The 20,625-nt window shown below is 46.2% G+C and overlaps 1 protein-coding gene across 3 annotated transcripts in view; it reads right to left on the bottom strand.

The window, feature by feature from the left end:
* LOC130516435 (disheveled-associated activator of morphogenesis 1-like) overlaps positions 1-20,625 on the bottom strand; it is a 34,167-nt gene that overhangs the window by 11,610 nt on the left and 1,932 nt on the right. For 2 of the 3 annotated variants that reach the window (XM_057017502.1, XM_057017504.1), the window contains exons 2-3: positions 4,272-4,563; positions 2,304-2,393 (exon numbers count right to left, since the gene is read on the bottom strand). In XM_057017502.1, the coding sequence (XP_056873482.1) occupies positions 2,304-2,393; positions 4,272-4,457 (276 nt within the window). In that variant the 5' untranslated portion in view covers positions 4,458-4,563. Of the gene's footprint in view, positions 1-2,303; positions 2,394-4,271; positions 4,564-11,841; positions 12,195-20,625 lie in introns of those variants that run through there. The other variant, XM_057017503.1, reaches the window with a different exon arrangement.

Genomic DNA, 20,625 nt, shown 5'->3' with positions numbered 1-20,625 from the left:
GGCTGCTCCAGCAGAAGCTGCAGGACCCTTGGCTGGTCTGGAGGGAAGACCTGATCCTGCTGTTTCACTGGAGGCCCGTGCCAGCTACACTAGGCGTGGGTTGGAAGACGTGCAGTTCATTAGCAGGGTGGGTTAGGGGTGGGGCCGCTTCCTTTTCAAGTCCATCGTTCCACTTGGAAGTCTGCAACTCATATGCTGCGATGTTTCCAGTTTATTTATAGTTACAGGAGTGGGGAGTGTGTTTCTGGTTCGCGTATGTAGCCCACATTTAAGGCATTAAAATCAAAGACACATTAGGAAGCAGGAATCATCCTGATGCATTCAGACAGAACTTTCTTTTTGGCTGAAATTTGAAAGCTGACTGTAAAATCTCTGCTAAGAACAAGAGCAGTAAATCTGCTACTTGGCAGATGAGATAACTCTGAAGTGGGCCGGCTACATTAACTCTCAGCAGAATGATTTCATGGGCTCAGGTGTCTGGCCAAACCAAACAGCTCGGGCTCTGTGTCTCTGCCTGGCTTATCTCCTCATTGGCTGCCTGGCTGTGGAAGCCAAGAAAGGGCTGGTGAAAAGCAGTGCCCTCATCACTTAGCTCAGAGTGACCTGATAATGATCCCCCACCTCACTCCCTATCAGCTCACAAAAGCGGCACCTGTGGAAGCGGAGCCTTCCTGTTTTACTTGGACAACCCATCGAGTCCCTTTGCCTCTCGTCTACACATGCACACACACCCTTCCTCTCTGGGCTCACATGTTGAGTTAGTATCTGTCTGGGCCGGGGCCAGAGCCTGATGCTCATTCAGCAATATTGATGCCCCCCCCCCCCAATGCTGCTCATAAAGATAGAGTTCCATTAAATTCTCCTCTGGCTTAACAACAATACTGAAAAAATCCTCCATGAACCCAACACTGGATAACAGAGGCAATTAAGTGGGACACAGTAAAAATTGGAGCAAAGCCTGTAATTCCCCCCCCCCCCCCACACACACACACACACACACACACACACACACACACACACACACACACACACACACACACACACCCCTTCCCCAGTTGCTGTCTGTGCTGCAAGCTAGGGGATGCTGTGTACGGCTAATGTAAGCCATAAGTGCATCAATATTTAAGCGTTGTACTAAAATTGGAAGCAAGAGAAACTGCTAGCTGGGCTCCGTAGCCAACATGCCGGCATTTCTGAAGCAGAACATTGAGATTTTCAGAGTGAATTATGTGCATGGGTTCATGTCAATTAGAAATGAATCCTTAAAAAAACTGAATGGATATTTGGAGATGATGTTAAACATCTGAAGATAAAGATCAATATGAAACTAAATATGAACCCTGAAGGAAGGAAATTATGAAAACATAATGTATTCAATGCATTCCCTTTCAAGCTTTCATAAAAATGGCCCAGTTTGGTCCTCGCCATACTTTTTATTTTTCATTTCCTGCTGCATTTTCCATAAACCTCCTCTATAAAAAGACATGTAAATGCCACTTCCATCCAACACTCATCATCCTGTGTGCAGATGTGGGAAATGATTAATAAATCTGTGTCCACACTCTGTATTTTCATCATGAGAGGATGTGTCCGTCACACACTGCGGCCTTGAAAAACACTGCTGTAAAAAGGCGAGGGGCCTTTTAATGGTAGCGGGAACGCTCGGCTCGGAGCGATCGGCGCGAGGCCCGAGGGCCTGTGATTTCCTGTAAGCAGATGAGGGATTAATGCACAGAGGAAGGATGAACAGCTGACAGTCCTTTCATCATGAAGGCGAGACATGATGAATTACCGCACTGGCACAGGGAGGTAGACTGTGCTGTGGTCTCAAAGACTAACATGTTTTATCTCCTGAGAGTTAAGTGCCAAGCAGAAACTCAAAAAAAAAACACTCTCCACTTTTCTCATGTCGTACACGATATTTCAATACTTAATAATTCCTGACTTATCAGACCGTACAGGCTGGATTCAGTTATTGGATTTGTCTCTACAAACTGTGGGATTATTTCTTTACTCATCTAAGGTATCATCCACTTAAGTAAGTAATCCTGGGAGCAGCTCTGATCTGACTTATACTGTCAAAATGAGGATTCCTAACTGTTCTTTTCATGTTCTGTGTCAAGACAATACAATAAATTAGCAGTTTAATGCACATCCATAAGTTGATGGACCAAAATAAAAAGAAAATGCAGTCGATTCACTGCTGTGAGACAAAACCGTTGTCTTTTCCAGATCAATGAGGAACCAAACAGGGTGATTTTGAATGGTAGGGACTCTGCAGCCAGCTGCAGTGATGCTCCTACCTTCTTCTTGCTGCAGTAGATCTGCCACTTCTTCTCTGCAGGCAGGGCGAACATGGCTTCCCTGTGTTTCTCTGTGAGGTCGAGCTCATCCTGCACAGTGGAGAAAAGAAAATGACAGAAAAGAGAGTGAACGGCTAAATTTGGCTGCATAACCAAGAGCATAAAATCATAAAATCATGTTTGATGCTGGGGCTTTAATCAGTTTGTGTGAGATCATCGTTAACCAGCGTCAGATCAGCTGTCTTGCAGGCTTCAACTCAATGAGGAATGCAAGCGTGGGCTGCTCAACACGTGGCAACAAACATCTGGAGACAACATGCGTCAACACATATTTGACAGAGGTAGATAAAGGGCGCCGCTGGGGGGGTTGTTGACCTGATAAACACCAGCAAAGTTCTCTGCAAAAGTCTAAACACTTTTCTCACATCCATCATATTTTCTGCAAATGAGATTCATGTGAAAACCATGAGAAGCCAGTTTCGATCAGGGAGATACGACATTGCATTGCCTGAACACAGGTTTAGTTGTTTACGGTTGCTTTACAGCCCCAGATATAAATGGCTAATGTGTTTTACTGCAACTGCTGTTGGAAGGTGCCTGCGGGGACGTCTCTCCTCGAGCCAGAGCCCATGTGACAGACGACTGCGGAGATCGAGTGTCCTGAAAACGGCCGCTGAGATTATTGATCGTCCCGCGAAAGATTAAATTGCAGAATAATATACAGCTGGCAGGAAACGACAACAAACAACACAAACAACACCGTTGGGCTGTTCGATTTTTATATCCCCGAGAGCATTTGTGTGGTTTTTTTTACGAGAAGTTTTTCATTTAATTACACGTCTGTGGGGAAAAAAATCTTAATTGCAACGAACCAAATTTTCACAACATGAGTCGTTGGCTGGCGAGTTTATTGTAATTATGCACTCACGTGGTGGCGCATATTACTCACACTGGGTGAAAAGGAAAGCACGTGGATGTGTTCCTCTAGTGGAGAGAGAAACTGAAAGGCTCCTTGTAGTCACACTCAACTTACTCAGTTATGTGTTCATAAAAGGTCGCAGACAAAAACAAGCAATTAGCCAATGGAGGGGGCCGGACCATCAAGAGTTTTTGAATGAGGCCTATTGATGTGCAAAAATGTCACGCTTAGATTACTGCGGAAGCCGCGGGAGTGAAAAATGGGGCAGGGGAGAGGCAAACACCGCAAATTAGAAGTGACAATAAGACCGAGAAAGAACAGCAGCCTGGCCCAGATACTCAAGAGAAACTGGGAGGAACGGAACACTTAAGGCTCTTAAATCACAACCTGCCTTTAAAATTCTAGGAGGTTTTAGAGGATTAGTGTTATCAGCAAAAGTGAGTCAATAAATGCTGCGACTAAAACTGTGGTGGTGATTAAGCGATTGTTTTCATGCCTTTATCTTTTTATCAGGTCAAAGCTCTTGTGATTACTGAGCTCTATTTCTGACGATCACTAGAAAAAGACAACAATGACTTTAGGCTTTATAAAAAGGATGAAGCCAACGCTATAAAAAGACTGCCCCCCAACAGTGCCATACTGTCTTTTCATCTATTTTTAATGTGATGCACTTCAGTTATTGCATTTTTTAGCAGCCCCCCCCCCTTCCCCCAAGTCCAAAGGTCAGGTTAGCCAGCCTTCGGCTAAACCCAGGTCATTAGATTAAGTTATTTAAAGCTCAAGTCTCACTCAGATGTTGGAATCAAAAAGCGGGACGAAGGCTGGCAGCAGAGCCGGTGCGGTCTTCGTCAGTTAGGGACGTCCCTCTGAAGTTACGGACAGTGTAATTATTTGTGCGGGGTAATTTAAGAACATGGAGTCACGGTGCCTCTGCCTCAAACCCTTTGACATCACAGTTTGAATCAGATTAATAAGAGAGAAAACAATATTTTCAAAGCATGTAGTTGATTTTCCAAAATAATGGCTTAGTGTGAGATGTTTGTTCTTACCACCAGCTCGGAGAACATGCTGTCCAGCTCATCGTACCCTGGCATCGGCAGTGCTGGCTCCATCACCTGAAGGGCAAAATCCTCTCGTAGCCTGTAGGTGATCTCCGGGTGATCGCTGCTGTTGAAGCAACAGAAGATAAAGGAAAGACCGCCGCGGCCGCCGCCCCCACGTTTGCGAGGCGCCATGGCTACTCGACGGATCCGGGTGTTTAGGTAGGGAGGGTGGGAGGCACCTTCGGGGGCCTCTGTACAGCCTCCTCCACCTTCAGAGATCGGCCTCCGTCAGAGACTCCTGAGGACGACAGGAAGAAAATGCTGAAATAATGAACTCCTCCAACGGACGGATGTAGGTCAGTCAGAATTTCCTCCAAGACAGATTTGCAGTATAATATAAGATAATTAGGGCCATAAACACTCCATATTTTATATGACGCTAAATAAAAACATTCAAACTTTCTGGTCTCTTTAAATGTCAAATCCCACAGCACAAATACAACAGCCACCTTTTACGAGCCGCACTGTTAGTCATTAGAAGCCGGATGAAACAAAGCATGAACTCTGAGGGTAGGCGCTGAAAATATATCATTTACACGCGAGGATGAGAGGGAGGGCGTGATGGTTTGGAAACGGACACCATTCATGTGCCAGGATCAGTAGTGAGGCCTCGGCTTTCCTCTACGGACATAATGGGGAGTGATTAGATGGGAGGGTTTGGGGCGGCCGTGCTGTTTGAGCATATTGTGTTGAGGTAGAGGACAGTTTCACTGCGTGAAAGGCCACAGTATTTGGTTTAAATTACACGTGGGGACCCAACATATCTACCTTAACTTGACTGCACGCTTGGCTTAAGCAGAAAACTTGATTGTTCCACTCGCTGCCATCCAGGCTGAAGTTTATTGCTTCAGTACTCTTTGTCATCTCTTAGCAGGTATTTTTACCTCGGATTAAACATCTGGGGCGTCCGGTCCTGCCAAATTCAAAAACCAACAGTTTGCTCTGTGGCTAAAGCTAAAAACTGAAACAAACGGTCACATCTTGAGACAATGGAGACCCACTACCAACATCAGAAAAAGGAACTGACCGTAACAAACTACACATTTGTGCAAACACACGGCAGACAGGCACAGCCCGCTGGCTCAGCTCCAAACAAGGATAATTGAATGAAGTAGCGCTCTGCTCTCTGGCAACATGGAGATGTGACAGATACAGTGTTGTCAGCATGTGACAAAAACAGCTCTGCAGCCGCCCTCCCGGCAGCCCGATGCCAAGATCATGACCGCAGAGTCTGCACTGACCTGCAGGAATTTTTGGATGTCTTTTCTTGGTGACCAGAAGCTTACTGAATATAATAAGTTGACTTGATTTATGAGCGTTTTCCTATAGGTCAGAGGTTTTTCCTCCAGCCAGAGAGCATCAGGAGCAGAAAGATGCTGCCTAAATTTAACATGGACAACTCAAGACACTTTGCTGAAATCAAGGACTGCGGTTGACTGGGCTGGCTGGGCCGAGGCAGAAGATGACAGCTAAAGTTGTCTTTTCCAAAAAGGAAAGTGAAGACATTTCCTATGGCAAATCTGCCCGTGTAGAGCCATGAAAAAGTCAATTTTGTGGTATCTAAATAAAGGCTGATGTCATCACTGTGCCATTTTAGTCGCTTCCCTTGGTTCATTTATATTTTTTAAATGCTGTACTTTTCAAAATTCTGGTCAGCCATCATAACACATCGACTTTTTCCAAAGATTTGCACAAACTCCGACACGTGACTTTGAGTTTAAATCCTGAGTTGTTTTTTTTAATTTACCGACACAAAGGCAAATAAACAGCTCACTTATGTGGGACCATAATTGGATGAACATTAATCTATATTATTTATTGTGTCCCACAGCAGCTAAAAAGATGAATGAAATCCATTGGAGTAGCAAATGTATAGGAGGCCAGAAGACACATGTAGGTTAAAACACACCGCAGCTTCGCGAACACAATGAAGTGTGTATTTATTTTGACACATCCTTGACTTTTCCAAATAGACTACTACAGGCTTTAGCAGCAGCTGCTCGGCTTCACACTCACCATCTATTACAGCGTGAAAGGCAGAAGCACTTCTAAATACTCTTTGACCATATTTGTCCACGAAGATGGCCGTCTTTTTCCATTAGCTAAAGCATGCTGTAAAAGATTGTCTAAACTTGGGAGCCAGAGCGGGACGGTGCTGGTCTTCATCCAGCTGCAGGAACCCAGCGATGTGCCACAGTTCAGCCATGTGGAGAGGATACAGGCGGGACACACGCCAAACAGTGGGAGCATTTAAGGTTTCAACATGCAGACAATGTGTCACTGTTGGGAATGTTTATGCTGTAGTTGTTAACCTGTAAGACACGAGCGCTCTCACACTAGCCTGCAGTGGCTGTCTCTCTCGGGTCAAGGTTCCCGACATAACAGAGGCCTGTTAGAACAAGAGGGCATTCCTCTCATAATCAGGTGAGCCTTGTGAACCTACAGAACACCGTCGCCTGCTTCAAATTAGAAAACATATGGAGTACTTTAAATCTCAGATGTGGCGTCTGCGAGGCAGCCAGTCCCGTAGCTGCTCAGTGAAAAATATTATAGTCCGAAAAGTTATGTTTCAAATTTTAAACATCTACTTGCTGGCCGTAAATCCATCTGCTGTATTTTCCACATCAACCAAAAACAAAATCTGTATACACAAATACAGGAGAATTCCTGGAGTAGGAGGGTTTTCTACGTCTTCATCCATGATAGCTGGAACCCACCGGGCAGCTTTCACACCAACAATTCCGTCTTTGTAGGAGATTTCCACCCATCTATGGCCTTTTTGTTTTTGCGACTGTGTGGTTTGGTGGGTGACCTGGCGAGAGTTCAGACTGTAAAAAGAATCCCGGCATTTGCAGAGCGCCTGTGCACAGTTCCTTCCCCAAGACTTCTTCGTTGAAGCTGCGAGCGCGAAGCTGGAGAAAAGTTGCGGAGAGGAAAGTCTAATCAGGGGAAGATGCTTGTGTTACTGGGAGCAACAATCCCAGTGTCGTCTCCCAGCACCACCAAGGCCACGTTGCCATGCTTGATGAGCATTGTGGATACAAAAATAATAGATTATTATAACGAATCATTTTAAACATGTAACTACGGTAGTTTGAAATAATGTTTTCCCCACTACGAGATGCCCCACTGGCTTTTCATCACAGAATCGGATCATTATGTCATTATATTCAACTTTAGAAGCATCCACAGCTTTCCTACGTGGAGTAATGGAGTAATGGAAATGCAAAAAAAATCCATTCCACGTACCAAAGCAAACAGAACCGATCTGGATGGCGGTGATAGATGAAATTAGAAGACATTTTAATCCACATGTGATGGTGATTACAGACTTATTCTATCTATTTAACACAGCTTTTCCTTTAAACTGATCCAAAACATGATCTAATTAATAACAGAATCCATAAGATATATTTCAAATGTGTTAAAACCAATCAATCTAGTCTTCAATGAGACAAACTGCTCTGTAAAAGACTTAGAGCGACAGCGTCTCTTGTTATTTTTAGCCATTTCAGAGACCACCAACTAAACGACGGAGCGTGCATACGAAGCATTCATCAAGATACACCCAGAGCATACAGATCATCTTTAATCTGACTGTATTAAGACAAAATTGTGTCACGTTTGGGGTGAGAATTTAATCCCACACTAGACATAAATATTAAAAGCAGATGTGCTAAGTCTTCTGCACCAGCTGGCATCTCTCAACAGCTTCTGCCAGTGAAACACAGTTTCTGTATCTGCAGCAGATTTGGCCACATCAACGCCGATGATGTCACTGGCAACATGCCGCTGCAGAACCATAAGCAACAGACGGATCTGTGAAGGGAAAATGGGTCCGACAGCTATAAATAATCAAACCTCGTGGAGCGTGGCGTGAAGAAAATGAGGTTTGAAGAATGAAATGGTCAAGCTGGTAAATAGTTCAAATATGTGCTACCTGCTTTGCTATGACAGAATATAGCTGCAGCTCCACTTTAGGCAGACCAAATGTATTTAATCTCCTTTTAGGATTTAGGATTTGGGTGGTTCAGTCTGCCTTATTTCCAATGCAAATGGCCACAGGGTTAGGGTTGTTTCAGATGGTTGTATCATGCACACGGACTGACTGGTCGGTGCGGAGCGACTATGAAATCCCCCACAACTGCTGTGCACTGTGCTTGGCAATTTATTTTGGATCAATGTGGACAGCTGCAAACAAAAGGCCCAGGAGCCACATAGCGAAGGCCAGTGGTAGACATTTCATCAAAACACAGGGGCCGAGCTCGGAGCTGCAGTTTGACACAGAGCAGCTGCTTAACCTGTGAAACTCAAAACTGTTTTCACTCCACCGCAAACTGCCTAAAAACAATCAATATAATAAGGCATTCTGATGCAGGACAAAATGTTGAAGCTTTTCCCCCTTCCAGGGGAAAAAAAATACTATTTTTTTTTTTTTTTTCACAAAATGTGCCAAGCAAAACGAAAGTGATGTATCAATCAACGTGTTGTTTCTGAAATCCTGCACCTTTTCAGCGAGGACTTTTCTGACGCTCCACAGTGGTTTACGCGAACCTCTGGTTTTGTGTTGAACAGCTGGGTAACATATATAAGGTTCGCTCTGCCAGTCACTCGATGCTGCTCCGAGCAGACAACGGGTAAACACGCGTAGACTTGGATAAACATCCCAGAATAACTGGGCCATGACAGAAATGCTGACTGGCAGGTTCTAAGAAGATTAAAACCAGTCGCTCCCCAGTGATGGCCAGACAGACAGCTAATAAAAGTCATAACAGTCATTTGTTATACTATTAACAGCGTGAAAGCGGCGATGTTAATGTTGCAGAAACGTTCGGCTTTGACGCCCGCGTAGCCACATTACGAGGTTACACATCAGGACGTGACAAAGGCGTCGCCTCTGGGGAATCACTGTCACGTGACTGAGGACACGGGGCTCCAGCGGTTCTCACGTTACAGGACTGACACACGGACACAAAGAATGCAGAGAGGAAGGTGAAGAACACGTGGTTAAAGGTTAAATCGTCAGGACTTTGGAGGTGAGGACATTGGACGGTGACCACGCCGCACGGCCGCTCACCTGTGGCGCAACATGCTGCATTACTGGTCTATAATGTGTTGTTTTTGTTGCCCAACCTTTGCGTCACGCAGGTAAAGGTTCACGGCGACACCGACGCCCGCTCCTTCCCCGGAGCCCATTTTTCAGGCTGCGTTTGCAGGAGCGGACGGAAACGGCGTGACGCAAGCAGGACGACAGTGAACTTCAGGGAGGAATGCAGTAATGTCAACAACTGGGAAATGGAGTTTCTAAAATTCTTTCACTGCAGTGCTTTGACAAATGGTGGCCAGCACAAGGAGGAGCGCACGAGTATGAAGATAAAGTGTAGGATTTAACCTGCTGCCACCCAAATCATGAGGAAAATACAAAAATGTTGTTTATTATATGTTAAGTGCCCCAAATGCCTGTCAGAGAAAGGTTAAGATTCTTCTCTACAGTTGTAGAGCTAAAAGCTAAAAGGTGAAGCTACACAATGGCCACACAGTGAACCAGACATCACAGCATCTATTTTAGGCAGAAATTCCAGTCATGGCACATGCGAGCCATTAGATTCTTCTCAGTATCATTCCTCACTCGACAGCCTCACACTCCTGACACTGTTTATCTGCAGATACTGTTTCAGGCAAATCAGATTAGGACCGACCTGTGTTTATCTGTCCAAAGAGTCAGGTTTAATGATCTAATTAGCAACAGGAACAGAGACATTACTGATGAGTGTCACTGGACTGGGGTGAGGCATTCTTTCATCAACGGGGTGCTGATATGGAGACCTTTGTTTTGTGATGATAAATAAACAACACATCACTGTTAATGCTAATTCAGGGACGAGTTTTTCCACAAATTTCATTCATCATAAGGGAACGTCCATTATCCAGTACACTCATTACACATGTAAGCACCTAAAACATGCTGAGATCCGTCAAGATTAAATTAATGAGGACTGGGAGTACGCAAATAAAATGTACTGGGAGATAAAAATGCAAGTTAAAGGCCGGTGGTCTCTGCAGACGTGGTTGTCAAACTCGTTCTGCCGACAACCTTTCCAACCCCCCGCTCTTAGACGCATTCTTCCTCGGGTCGACCCTTCAAGTGGAGGTTAGACTCGGGGCAAAACGACTCAGACAATGGACGAGACCTTTGTCACCGCCAGTTCAGCTCAATTCTGGGAGTTAACAAACAACTTGAGACTCCATAAAGTTCAATATAAAGTCAATGGTCTCATGCAAACTGTCGGTGGGGGCAATTCTTCAAACAACCACCAGAATCTTCAGGAGAGCAATAAAGAGGTCAACCAACAATCTGTTGACGCAATGGAGACAAAAGCAATAACATGACATCAAATAAGATCAATAGTTATTAGTTTCAGAATCCAGGTTCCGAGCCGAGAGGCTGTTGTTTCCCATAGCGACGGGTATTTTGAGCATAGGCAGCAGAAGCTGTAACTTCTGGGTCGTCCAATGTGTGACCTCACCATAATCTATAATGGGGTGTGGACAGTGTGATAATCTCCTGGATACCGCGAGCTGCCACGCGTCCTTTAAAAATCCCTACCTCTTGTTCAGTTGCTATGGTAACCAGAGAGGTGGTTGACGGGTGCAAGCTGGTGGGTGGGTGTTGGACTTAATATAAGCCCCTTTTCACCGCACATTACGCTGCTTTTTTAATCTGTTGTGCATGTTTGTGCAGGAGAAAATAGGATTGCCGCTCTGATTTAGCGCACAAAAACGAATAACAAAACCATTATGGATTATCGAGTTAGATTAGTGAGTTTCCATCACTCCAAAGCACGTCATCCCTGTGTATTCCCCTCTCTCGAATTTACACGTGACGCCAACTATGCGTGGCCTCCGAGACGTGGAACTGGAGAGGATGCGTAGCAACAGGAAACGACAGGGGCGAATACCAGACCCTCTCTGCCCAAGGTGACTTTCCTTTTGACTGACTTGATTATCTGCCCTCCCCACCCCACCACGGTGGAAAATGCATGCCCCCCTCCCTCCCTCGCCCCACTCACATAGCTGGCCCCATTTGCAAAAACTACAGTGGAGAATCTGGTGGGAGGTAACAGCCCACACATACTTCTGCCACCCTATCTCCAGCCCACCCTGGTCATTACAGGGCATTCCCCATATTCACATCTCTCTCACCTCCGAATCAGCCTAAGGGCTATCGCTGGAGCGCTCAGTCATCCTCCCCTCCCCCCAGGTTACTACGGCAACACAGATTTCTGCGCCGACACCTCCCAAATAGACGGACATAACGCAATCACCTTCGTCCTGATGACAGGAATCCAGCCAGTGATGAAGAAAAGCAGCCGCCCCGACTCCCCACACCGAGACAGCAATAGCCTCTCCACTGTCACATGCTGCGCACACACGGGCACACTGCACTCACACTAATTTCACGTGCACTCATTTGATTACAGGACAGAATAGAAGGATTCAGTGAGCTCTTTCCTACCCTGTCCAGGAGCGTGCACGCCGCTGTCATGCTCCAGCTCTCCTTAGATCCTGGAATCAACGCGGTATTCCAGTTTCTGCACGGCCGACAGAAAAAGCTACACTTGTGCGTGACACGTCGGGGAGTATTTCCTGCGTGATGCATGTGATCCACGCGTGTTCAAAGGCGTGTGTTCAGCAGGCCGGATCCCAGAGGCTGCTGAAATCTCGCAAGAGGAAGGGGAAAAAAGGCAGGAGCGGATCAAGGATAAATCATCTGCCCTGAGAACGAGCTGCTGTTTGGGGAGTTGCAAACAGACGGCTGACCGACAGGAGCTTCTCTGCATATGCGCCGCCTCCCCGCCGTGCTCTGCAGAACGCTGTGAGGGGAGAGGCGACAGCCACAGATGTTACTGGTTTCAGACCACACCCCTTTTCAACACTCCCCGTCCTTTATACGTCGCCACCGTGACCCCTCCCCCCGCCCAACGGCTGTACCTGGCTAAGTTTTGCATCGAGTTGCACTTGCTCAGCCTCATTCCAAAATGTATCCTTTAGCTGCTCAGGTTCATGTTTAAAATGATATATTCATCCTAGAATGTCTGGAAATGAAGGGATAGGCGAAAACTATACATACCAGTAGAATTTTGACAGGAGCTCTCGCATGATTTACACAAGCATCACTCCAGCATTTAAGCTAATTACTGGCTCTTAACACCCAGCATCAGTAAACATTCCTTCTATACATCGCAGCAAAGTATTTTGGGCCGAATAATCACCACAGTGCTGAAGAAGTGTCAGGAATCTGGTTTCCTGTATAAATACTCCTCAGACCACATGGTAATTATCCTTTTTGCTATAAGATTTCACATAAGAAGAGATGTAAAATGTTTTTTCCAGTCTTCACTAACTAGGATTAAAGTAGCACAAAGTCTCCTGCATATGATTCAAAATGCATCATTGTTCATTGACATAAACGTAGGAATTAAAGTTATTTCCCGAGCGATAATCTCAAATATAAAGCCCCAGTTTATAAGGTTAAATAAGGAATTAGCATCACCAGCACATGTGTGAATAAAGGGCACTTGTGTAGCAGTAAATCACCAGCGCACCTTTGCTGAGACCAGCGCTATGCTGCATGAAAATACCACTTTAAATGCCAGACTTTGTATTGGCAGGTACTTGTGAGGAGGAAAAAGAAAGGCCTGAAACGTGTGTTGACTCAACTGTGATGTCATCCTGGAGGCTACAACATCAAAACCAATTACAGCTTTGTCAGCCGCTCTCGACGCTGAAGGTGAGAAAGTTAGACGTGTTCTCATGTGAGAAAAGGAACCGCGTGTCTGAATCATTGTCTGCAGGCCGGTGTTAAAGTGCTATATGTCGGTGACTAGCTTCCTCTTCTTGCCCTCTTTAAGATGTTATTTATCACTGAACACTTGTGGGAAGAACGATAATAAAAGGCTCTTCAATTTTATTCTATAAAAAAAAAAAAAGTTCCAATTGGACACGGCCGTGTTTTGATCCGAGGAACCGGGTTTGTTGTGAAACAGTTTATCTCTGGCAGGGCTGGTGTTACAGGCATCAATGGCGAGCTGCGCCACTGCAGTGGTGAACGCATAACAGTGGAAGCTGTACGGTCCTGGGGAGCTGCCTCCATAAAGAATGTCCTGCAGCTGGAAAAACACACAGGCCCGGGTTCTCATGGAGGGCTTCTGTTCTGGTGGGACAGCTTACCCGTGTCAATAAAAGCCAGGATTTGCTGTTTCGCTGACCTAGAAGCCCCCAGGTAGAACAGGAAATGCTCGGAACACCAGGTGATGACGCTTTCCCAGTGGCATTGTCAAAGGTGCTTTCATAATCAAGACTTCTCAAGTTGAATAGGAAGGATTTAACATCTTTGGTTTGAGGCAAACTAAAGTCACGGCGACTTAACACCCCTGAGCTTTAGGGAGAAACCAGGCTTGACATAATGTCTACAAGGACGATGGAAACAACAACAGCTACTAGACTTACAGAAAAACAATAATTAGCATGGTGCTAAGATAGAGAACTATATATTGATTGTATTGTGTAATTGGAAATACAAAACTGGAAATTGTAAAAGTCTTTTAAAGTCTTTGGAGCAGGATAATTGGGAGAAGAAAACATTGGAAAAGTTGCTCTTAAAAGGTTCTGTTGCGATTATGTGACCGAATTCCTCAGGACTACTCTGTAGAAATGTTGAGTGTGAAACAGAAGGTCATTAAAAACACACAGAAGCTGAGAGGGAAGAAAAGATCAGAGAGGGGTCTTTAATGAAGCATAGCAGAGTGTTGATTTTCCACACAAGTAGGCGAGGAGATCCTGGAGAAAACCGTGACTGACAACCCACACAGGGGAAAAAAAAAATACTTTCTCCGACTACTGTAAAGGAATGTGTCAAAAGTGAACGTTATATTATGGCTCGTATCATGTGGTGGAAGGAAATGGGGCTCCACCATACATGTGTTCCTTACAGGGTGGGGCTATGGCCATAAAATTCCACTCATGCAGCCCTTCCCTTGCAGAAGACCCTAAGAATCACAAATTAAATGCCAGGATTAGAAAGGGTCCCGCTGGGTTCTGCCCACCCTCTGGAAGGTTTGTAATTACCCTCTGGAATAGAAGGCTTATCCCAGAACGGCCACATCTCCTACATCCATTAATCTCTTAAACCTGTGACACAACACTTCTGAAGAGATTCAAATATCAGATCTCTGGATGGAGTGATCTGAGAGTTTCTGGTGGCCTACTGGCACAACAGTCCAGCAGAACCACTTTGGAGGGGGGGTGAGGCATTTCCTATGAGTAGGCTTGTTACAATAACAGACCGGGAAGATAAATATCCAGAAAACTGCAGCAAATATGTTAAAACTACTTAGTGTCAGTGAAGGAATGAAGTATAACCGTTTAGAGGGTAATAACCCTTTAATTGTGAGGTAAGCGTGTAAGCCCCGCCCCTCCCAGAGCACAGACCGTTGGCTACGCGTGTTAACAAGCATGCATACGTTTTCATCCTCGCACACATCTCCACATGTGTAAATAAACACGTACAGTGGTCCAGAGCCAGTTCTTGGGCAGCGGTTGTGACCCAGGCGCGCTCACGTTGGGTGTGTGTCAAGCCACGTGCACGCCGGCAATTGTTTTTACTGCAACTATGCATATCAGATAAAAGTGCACATCGGTTGAAGAAGAACCATTTCCGGTGGGAAGCCTGGCTCAGATACCCGCGGGTGAAGAAGGAAAGCATAACACTGACACACGAGCACTATGTTTTGGCTCCGCCCACGCCGCGCACGCCACGCAAACCGTCAGCAACGTTCGGGAACACATCTAACCGAGAGGAACTCTGGAATCATGTGTGCTGCATGTGTGAATGGACAGATGTGGAGAACATCAAGTCGTTTTCACTTAAAAACACTGACAAACTATAAAGGAGAGGAAATTCTTTCATCCATAATTAGTCCTGGATGTCCGAGCTTGAACACAAATTAAGCGATTATAATTGTTTGTTTTCCCTTGTAGAGAAGAAAATATATTTAGAATCCCTTCAACATACTTCATGCCATCCACTATTCAGTAACCAAGTTCCCAATATCGTCCTCTTGGAACCTTAAATAGTCCTATTTACTTGAAACCGTGAAATTAAGGGCTACCCTCTAAAGAAGGAGAAGGCAACGCAGCTGCAGAGAACGTGCTTGTAACGCACCGACTGAATTTGTGGGTTAAAAGCTGCGGCTTAACTTGTTTCTTGATCCCTCCAGATGTAGGCCAGGCGCTGACAAACACCGCTGACGGTTGCGGATGCAGAGACGAGATGGGGGAGGTCGATGCGGCAAAAGGTACGACAGCAGATAAAGTTAACCGGGTAAGGTTAATACGACATAATCCACTCGGTGGACAATATGCTGCGAGGTCAACGCGGCGCCGTGCGGGACTATCGAGCCAGATATGATGACTCCGAGAACTCGTTCTTCAGGCGGAACCCCTGTAAAAAGGTACCAGACCACCAAACATGGTTGTAAGGCTGGTTCAGGACGAGCTGCGTGCACGACTGACCGACTGAATGACACAGAAGTAATGTCTGGCGAGACTAAGCCGGCCTGGCATTCGGCGCGCAGCTGTCTTAAAAGGCTGAATGGCTGGGTTACAAACTGCTTATCCCAAAGTGTGTCATGATCTCAGCGGCGCAAAACAACCTCAGACCAGATGAGCCAGAACCGAATATTAAAGCTGGGGAGATCTGCTCGGCACCGGGAACCAGCACCGCGAGGAAGGGGGCCAGAACTCCAGCGGCAGAGGATGTGTGCAGTCGCTAATGCGGACATCTGCTGTTCAACAGGGCCGACCTGACAGTTCCTGCCCTGTGGCGTCTGGCTCCAGTAAACAACAGGCAGCACAAAACAACCCCAACTTACACTTTATGGTAGATGTTAGAAACCGGTTTTGCTAGCCGCAACGATTCCGCAGCTAAAAGTACAAAATGCTGCAGAGCTGTGAGATAAGAAGAAATATGGACACGGGAATTTAAAAAGTATCACAATGACTCAAATAGAAGATTGAAGTATTTTCACAGCTGGTTTTATCAAACTACGTGGCTGTTTTGACGGCTTTTCTGAAGCGATGTTATTGCACAGACATGTTATACTGTGGGAACGCGCTCGCCGCCGCTGCAGCTCCGCTCAGCCCAAGGAAACAAGCGGAGATTCTGTTCGTGGTGGGAAAACGGTTCTGATGAAATGGAACATTTCTCAAATGTCAATACACTATTATTGGGAGAGAAGATGGCACCGCTGGCTGTGACTCATGACTCACCACCAGGCCGGAAAACAACAGCCTTTCTAAACAAATTCCACAAATTCAATTGTGACCAACATTATCTAGATGCCCGCTTCCTACCAAATTACATTCCCAGCTCGGGTAAAAACACTGATTGGATCGCAGCCGAAATAGGAAGGGGGGTGTTGCCTCCTGATTTTTTCCAGTTGTGAACTGGAGTTAATGATGTTGCATCGATTTATGAATGAAAGATATTAGACAAGGCCAAAACATGCCTGGGTGGCTTGGCTCTTTGGCTCGACAACATGTCAGAGCTTGAGTTTATGGGTCACGTGGTGTTTTAGGAGAGGGACAACGGGCCAGCGCACATGCTCCAGTTGTGACTGGGGCATCTGAGCGCTTACAAAACAGGACTCGAACGGAGGACGGTGCGCATCTGGAAAAGGAACCACAGAGGAATATTCCTCAAGCGTTACTGAGCGTGATTGAGGATTAGCAACCTTGGATTCAGTTGTTTCTCCTGGCATCCAACAAGTCTTTCGGAGTGATGATGGAAACTGTTGGATACGGCCGCAATCACCATTTCCTCTTTGTAAACACACACTGATAAGACATATAGGAAATGTTCCAAGCTGCAGTTAAAGTTGAAATGTGGTTACGCGGGATAATTAACCCACACATGAAAATGACATACCAGGTGGTTTCTGGTATGCAGAACACGTGTCATCTTTCAGTGACTGAATTCTGATTACCCTTCACTGCAAGTCCTGGCCTGAAATGATGACGGAGCAAAAGTTTAATGTCAGGCGGAATGCTGGCACGGTACCATCTGGGTCCTTTCCTATCGGGCAAACTGGAGAAAACGGAGGTCGACAACACAACCCGAACTCATAAATCATTAAAAAAAAACATCATTGCAGCATTTCTACTTTATGAAATGGCAACGTGAGGCGGAGGGAGACGAGGTAAGTAGGGACTGAAACATGAATCCCACTTGGCCCATAAATACACCACCCCCATCCATCCAAATGAGCATCAACACACACACACACACTCGAGATGGCCCACATGTCTCCTTTGTTTGAAACCAGTATGGTTAGACTGATTCCACGTCTTGTGGTCAAGGCACACAAGTAATTAATTTTGGTGAATGTTATGATAATCTGAGGTTTGGATTGATCTGGCAGGGCAACAGTCACGTCCCCAGTTAGCCAGCTACGGCAGGAAAAGCTAGCGTAAGATTGAAAAGGAAGTGCACACGCTGGAGAAATGATCTGATTAGAAGATTTTCAAAACAAGCGACAGGAAGCTGTAAATATAGGCGATCTGGGGCATATGGGGCAGCTGGGACAACCGTGTCAGAAAGGACGGACGCTCGAGTGGGGAAGGATTCCTCAGACTGAAGCATGAACTCAACGGAGCTGGTTTTTGTAATGTTGAGTGAGTTTTACAGCTCAATGCGACTTTCTTGTCTTTTTAGGAGAGATTACGTACATGGCAAGAGTTTGAGACTTTATGGCCCACTATAAGTAACGCAGGCTGTGCTCGGCAGCAACAAGTTCGGATTGGCCCAAAATATCATTTCGTAGGTCACCCAGTTCTAGTTTTAGAAGCATTAGACTGCAGCTCAAAGCTTTTATTTCCTCTGGAGGGTTAGGAGCCTGCATCAAGACCACTGACATGTTTTCAGGTCTAACGTAACACTGCACAAGGGGAAACAGCACATCTGCTGTGCCTTTAACGGTTTACAGGCCCAGCTCACATCATCGTGTCACCGAGACGCACGTTTATTGCTAATAAAGCCAGAGCTGGACTGGATGATGTCCCATCAAGGATCCATTACTCACCAGACGGTCTGAAAGCCGTCGCCCCAAAGAGCATTCATTAAAAACCTACCACCGGTGGTCACTGCTGCTTCACCTCCAAACAATCAGAAAGGTCAAGTGTCATGTCGACAAGTCGAAACTCGTTGACCAGATGTTCGTTAAAAACCGGGACGTTATTACGTAAACATCACCATTAAGCTTGAGGCTTTGGTTTAGTATATGATCAAGCTCTAGTGCTAACAGTTTGGCTCCAAAGCAATCCTCAAAATGTGAGGCTGGGTCTCGGGTGGGGCCAACAATGGCCGCCTAAAGCCAGCTGTCCCAACAACAAGAACAAGTGCAAAGTCAGGCCAGACTGGGGGCAGGGTGTGGCATGGCAGGGGTGCCATGGTGATGGAGCAGGCCTCACCAAAGTAGGGATGTTAAATGAGGCCATTGTCTGGCCCAAGTGAAGCACACCGCGCAAAGAATGGCAAATTCACACAGTCATACAGGCCTATTGTTGCGGCTGGCCGACAGAGCATCACAGGAACACAGTTGATCCCCTAGGATCCGCTGCACAGCAGAGCCAGGGAGCTTGATCTGGGAACGCAACGCTCCAGCACCAGTGGGAACAGCAGGAAACAATACAGAACTGACTGAGATAGCGTCCAAAAACTCAAGGACTTACTTGGAGCGCATTAACAATGACATCACCCAGTCATTGAACTCCTTCTTAAAATACTTGCTTGAGCTCTGAACCCTCTGCTGCAGGAAGAGTGGTTACTGTCCTCTTAAACATCCGCGCTGTCAGCAAAAGCAAGGGACGGGTTTAATTAGGCAAACTACTAAACATCATTTAACAGCGTCACTGTTTATATCTCCAGTGTGCCCATTAAATACAGATAACAGCTGCCTTTCCCAACCCAGAATGTCAATTCCCCCCCCGGAATAAACAGATCTGTGGTTCAGCACCTGCTTCTTCGCCTTAGTGTCGCCACAACAATCAGAAATCCCGCTGACATATGGCGGTTTTGAGGGCTCAGCTGTGTTTCCGCAGCCACTCCAAAATGCGACACCCACCGCTGAGAAAACGATCAGCATCCACCTCCCCCCCGTTGGTCTCTGCTGTCATTTACCCTTTCGCTCTCTAGTGTTTAATGTGAGCCAACCTGGGGGGGGGGGGGGTTGGCTCCCCCTGGCAGTCCTGTGAAAGGAAACCCTCGGATCATTAATGAGTTTTCCCAAGAGAGCAAAGGTGTGTGTGTTCATGGAGGAAAGAGGACGAGGTCAATACACTTCTACCGTTAATGGACTGCAAACCTTTCTACTGGTGTTTCTATCCATACCCCACTGCACAGATCTCTGGACTTTAGTTTACCTCGCCGTCATAGTAACGAGCAACATCAGCATGACGGGTAGGGTGCCGCTGGCCAACTCCTGGTTGCTGAATTCTGCTTATTGTGCTACTTTGCCAGGAGTGAGAGCACCTCCTCACAGCCTCCTGCGCTTATCTGACATCTCCCAGGTATGAGGGAAGTGTGACGCGGCCCATATTGTTGCCTGGAGCCCAGGGTTTTCTGTCTGCCAATCAGAGGACGGCGCTTTGTCAGGCTGTCAATGGAAACGCTGATGAATCCAAACTGGTTTATGGATGCAGCCCGGCCGCAACAGGAAGTTTATCAGGCCGGTAACAGAAGAAGCAGATGTGTCTCACCGAGACCAAAGCATCTCCACTGCTGCTCATCTGTGTAAAATGGTACCATGTCCTTGACCAAATAGTGAGTCACACTGTCCATAAGCAAGCTCGCTTCGCTGTCCTGCCGGGACGCCTACGTTGCTTCCCACTGGCAAGTCTCCGAGACTCCCAACTGTCAGTTCTGGCCTCCAGTACTCCAGAGACGGATGTGCCTCCATTCCTGCCGCTATCAAGCCCATAGATGGGAGCCTAAATTAGACGTATTCCCCTGTGAGACGCATACTTTCGTGCAACAAATTTGGCACCCAGCCCGGTCCAAATTGGCCGGCTGAATACTTTCAGTTGGCTCAGATCCAGAATGTGACCAAAGATAGAAAATGACAAGACATCTGGATTGGAGACGAGGGCTGTTAGACATTGTTGTATCAATTAACTCGTCCATTACCACAAAAGGCAGTTGTGTTCTGCTGGCTATAACCGGCCGCATGCCAATTATCACAGC

The sequence above is a fragment of the Takifugu flavidus genome, chromosome 19, assembly GCF_003711565.1.
Source record: "Takifugu flavidus isolate HTHZ2018 chromosome 19, ASM371156v2, whole genome shotgun sequence".
Lineage (NCBI taxonomy): Eukaryota > Metazoa > Chordata > Actinopteri > Tetraodontiformes > Tetraodontidae > Takifugu > Takifugu flavidus.
This window is presented reverse-complemented; position numbering and strand designations above follow the sequence as displayed.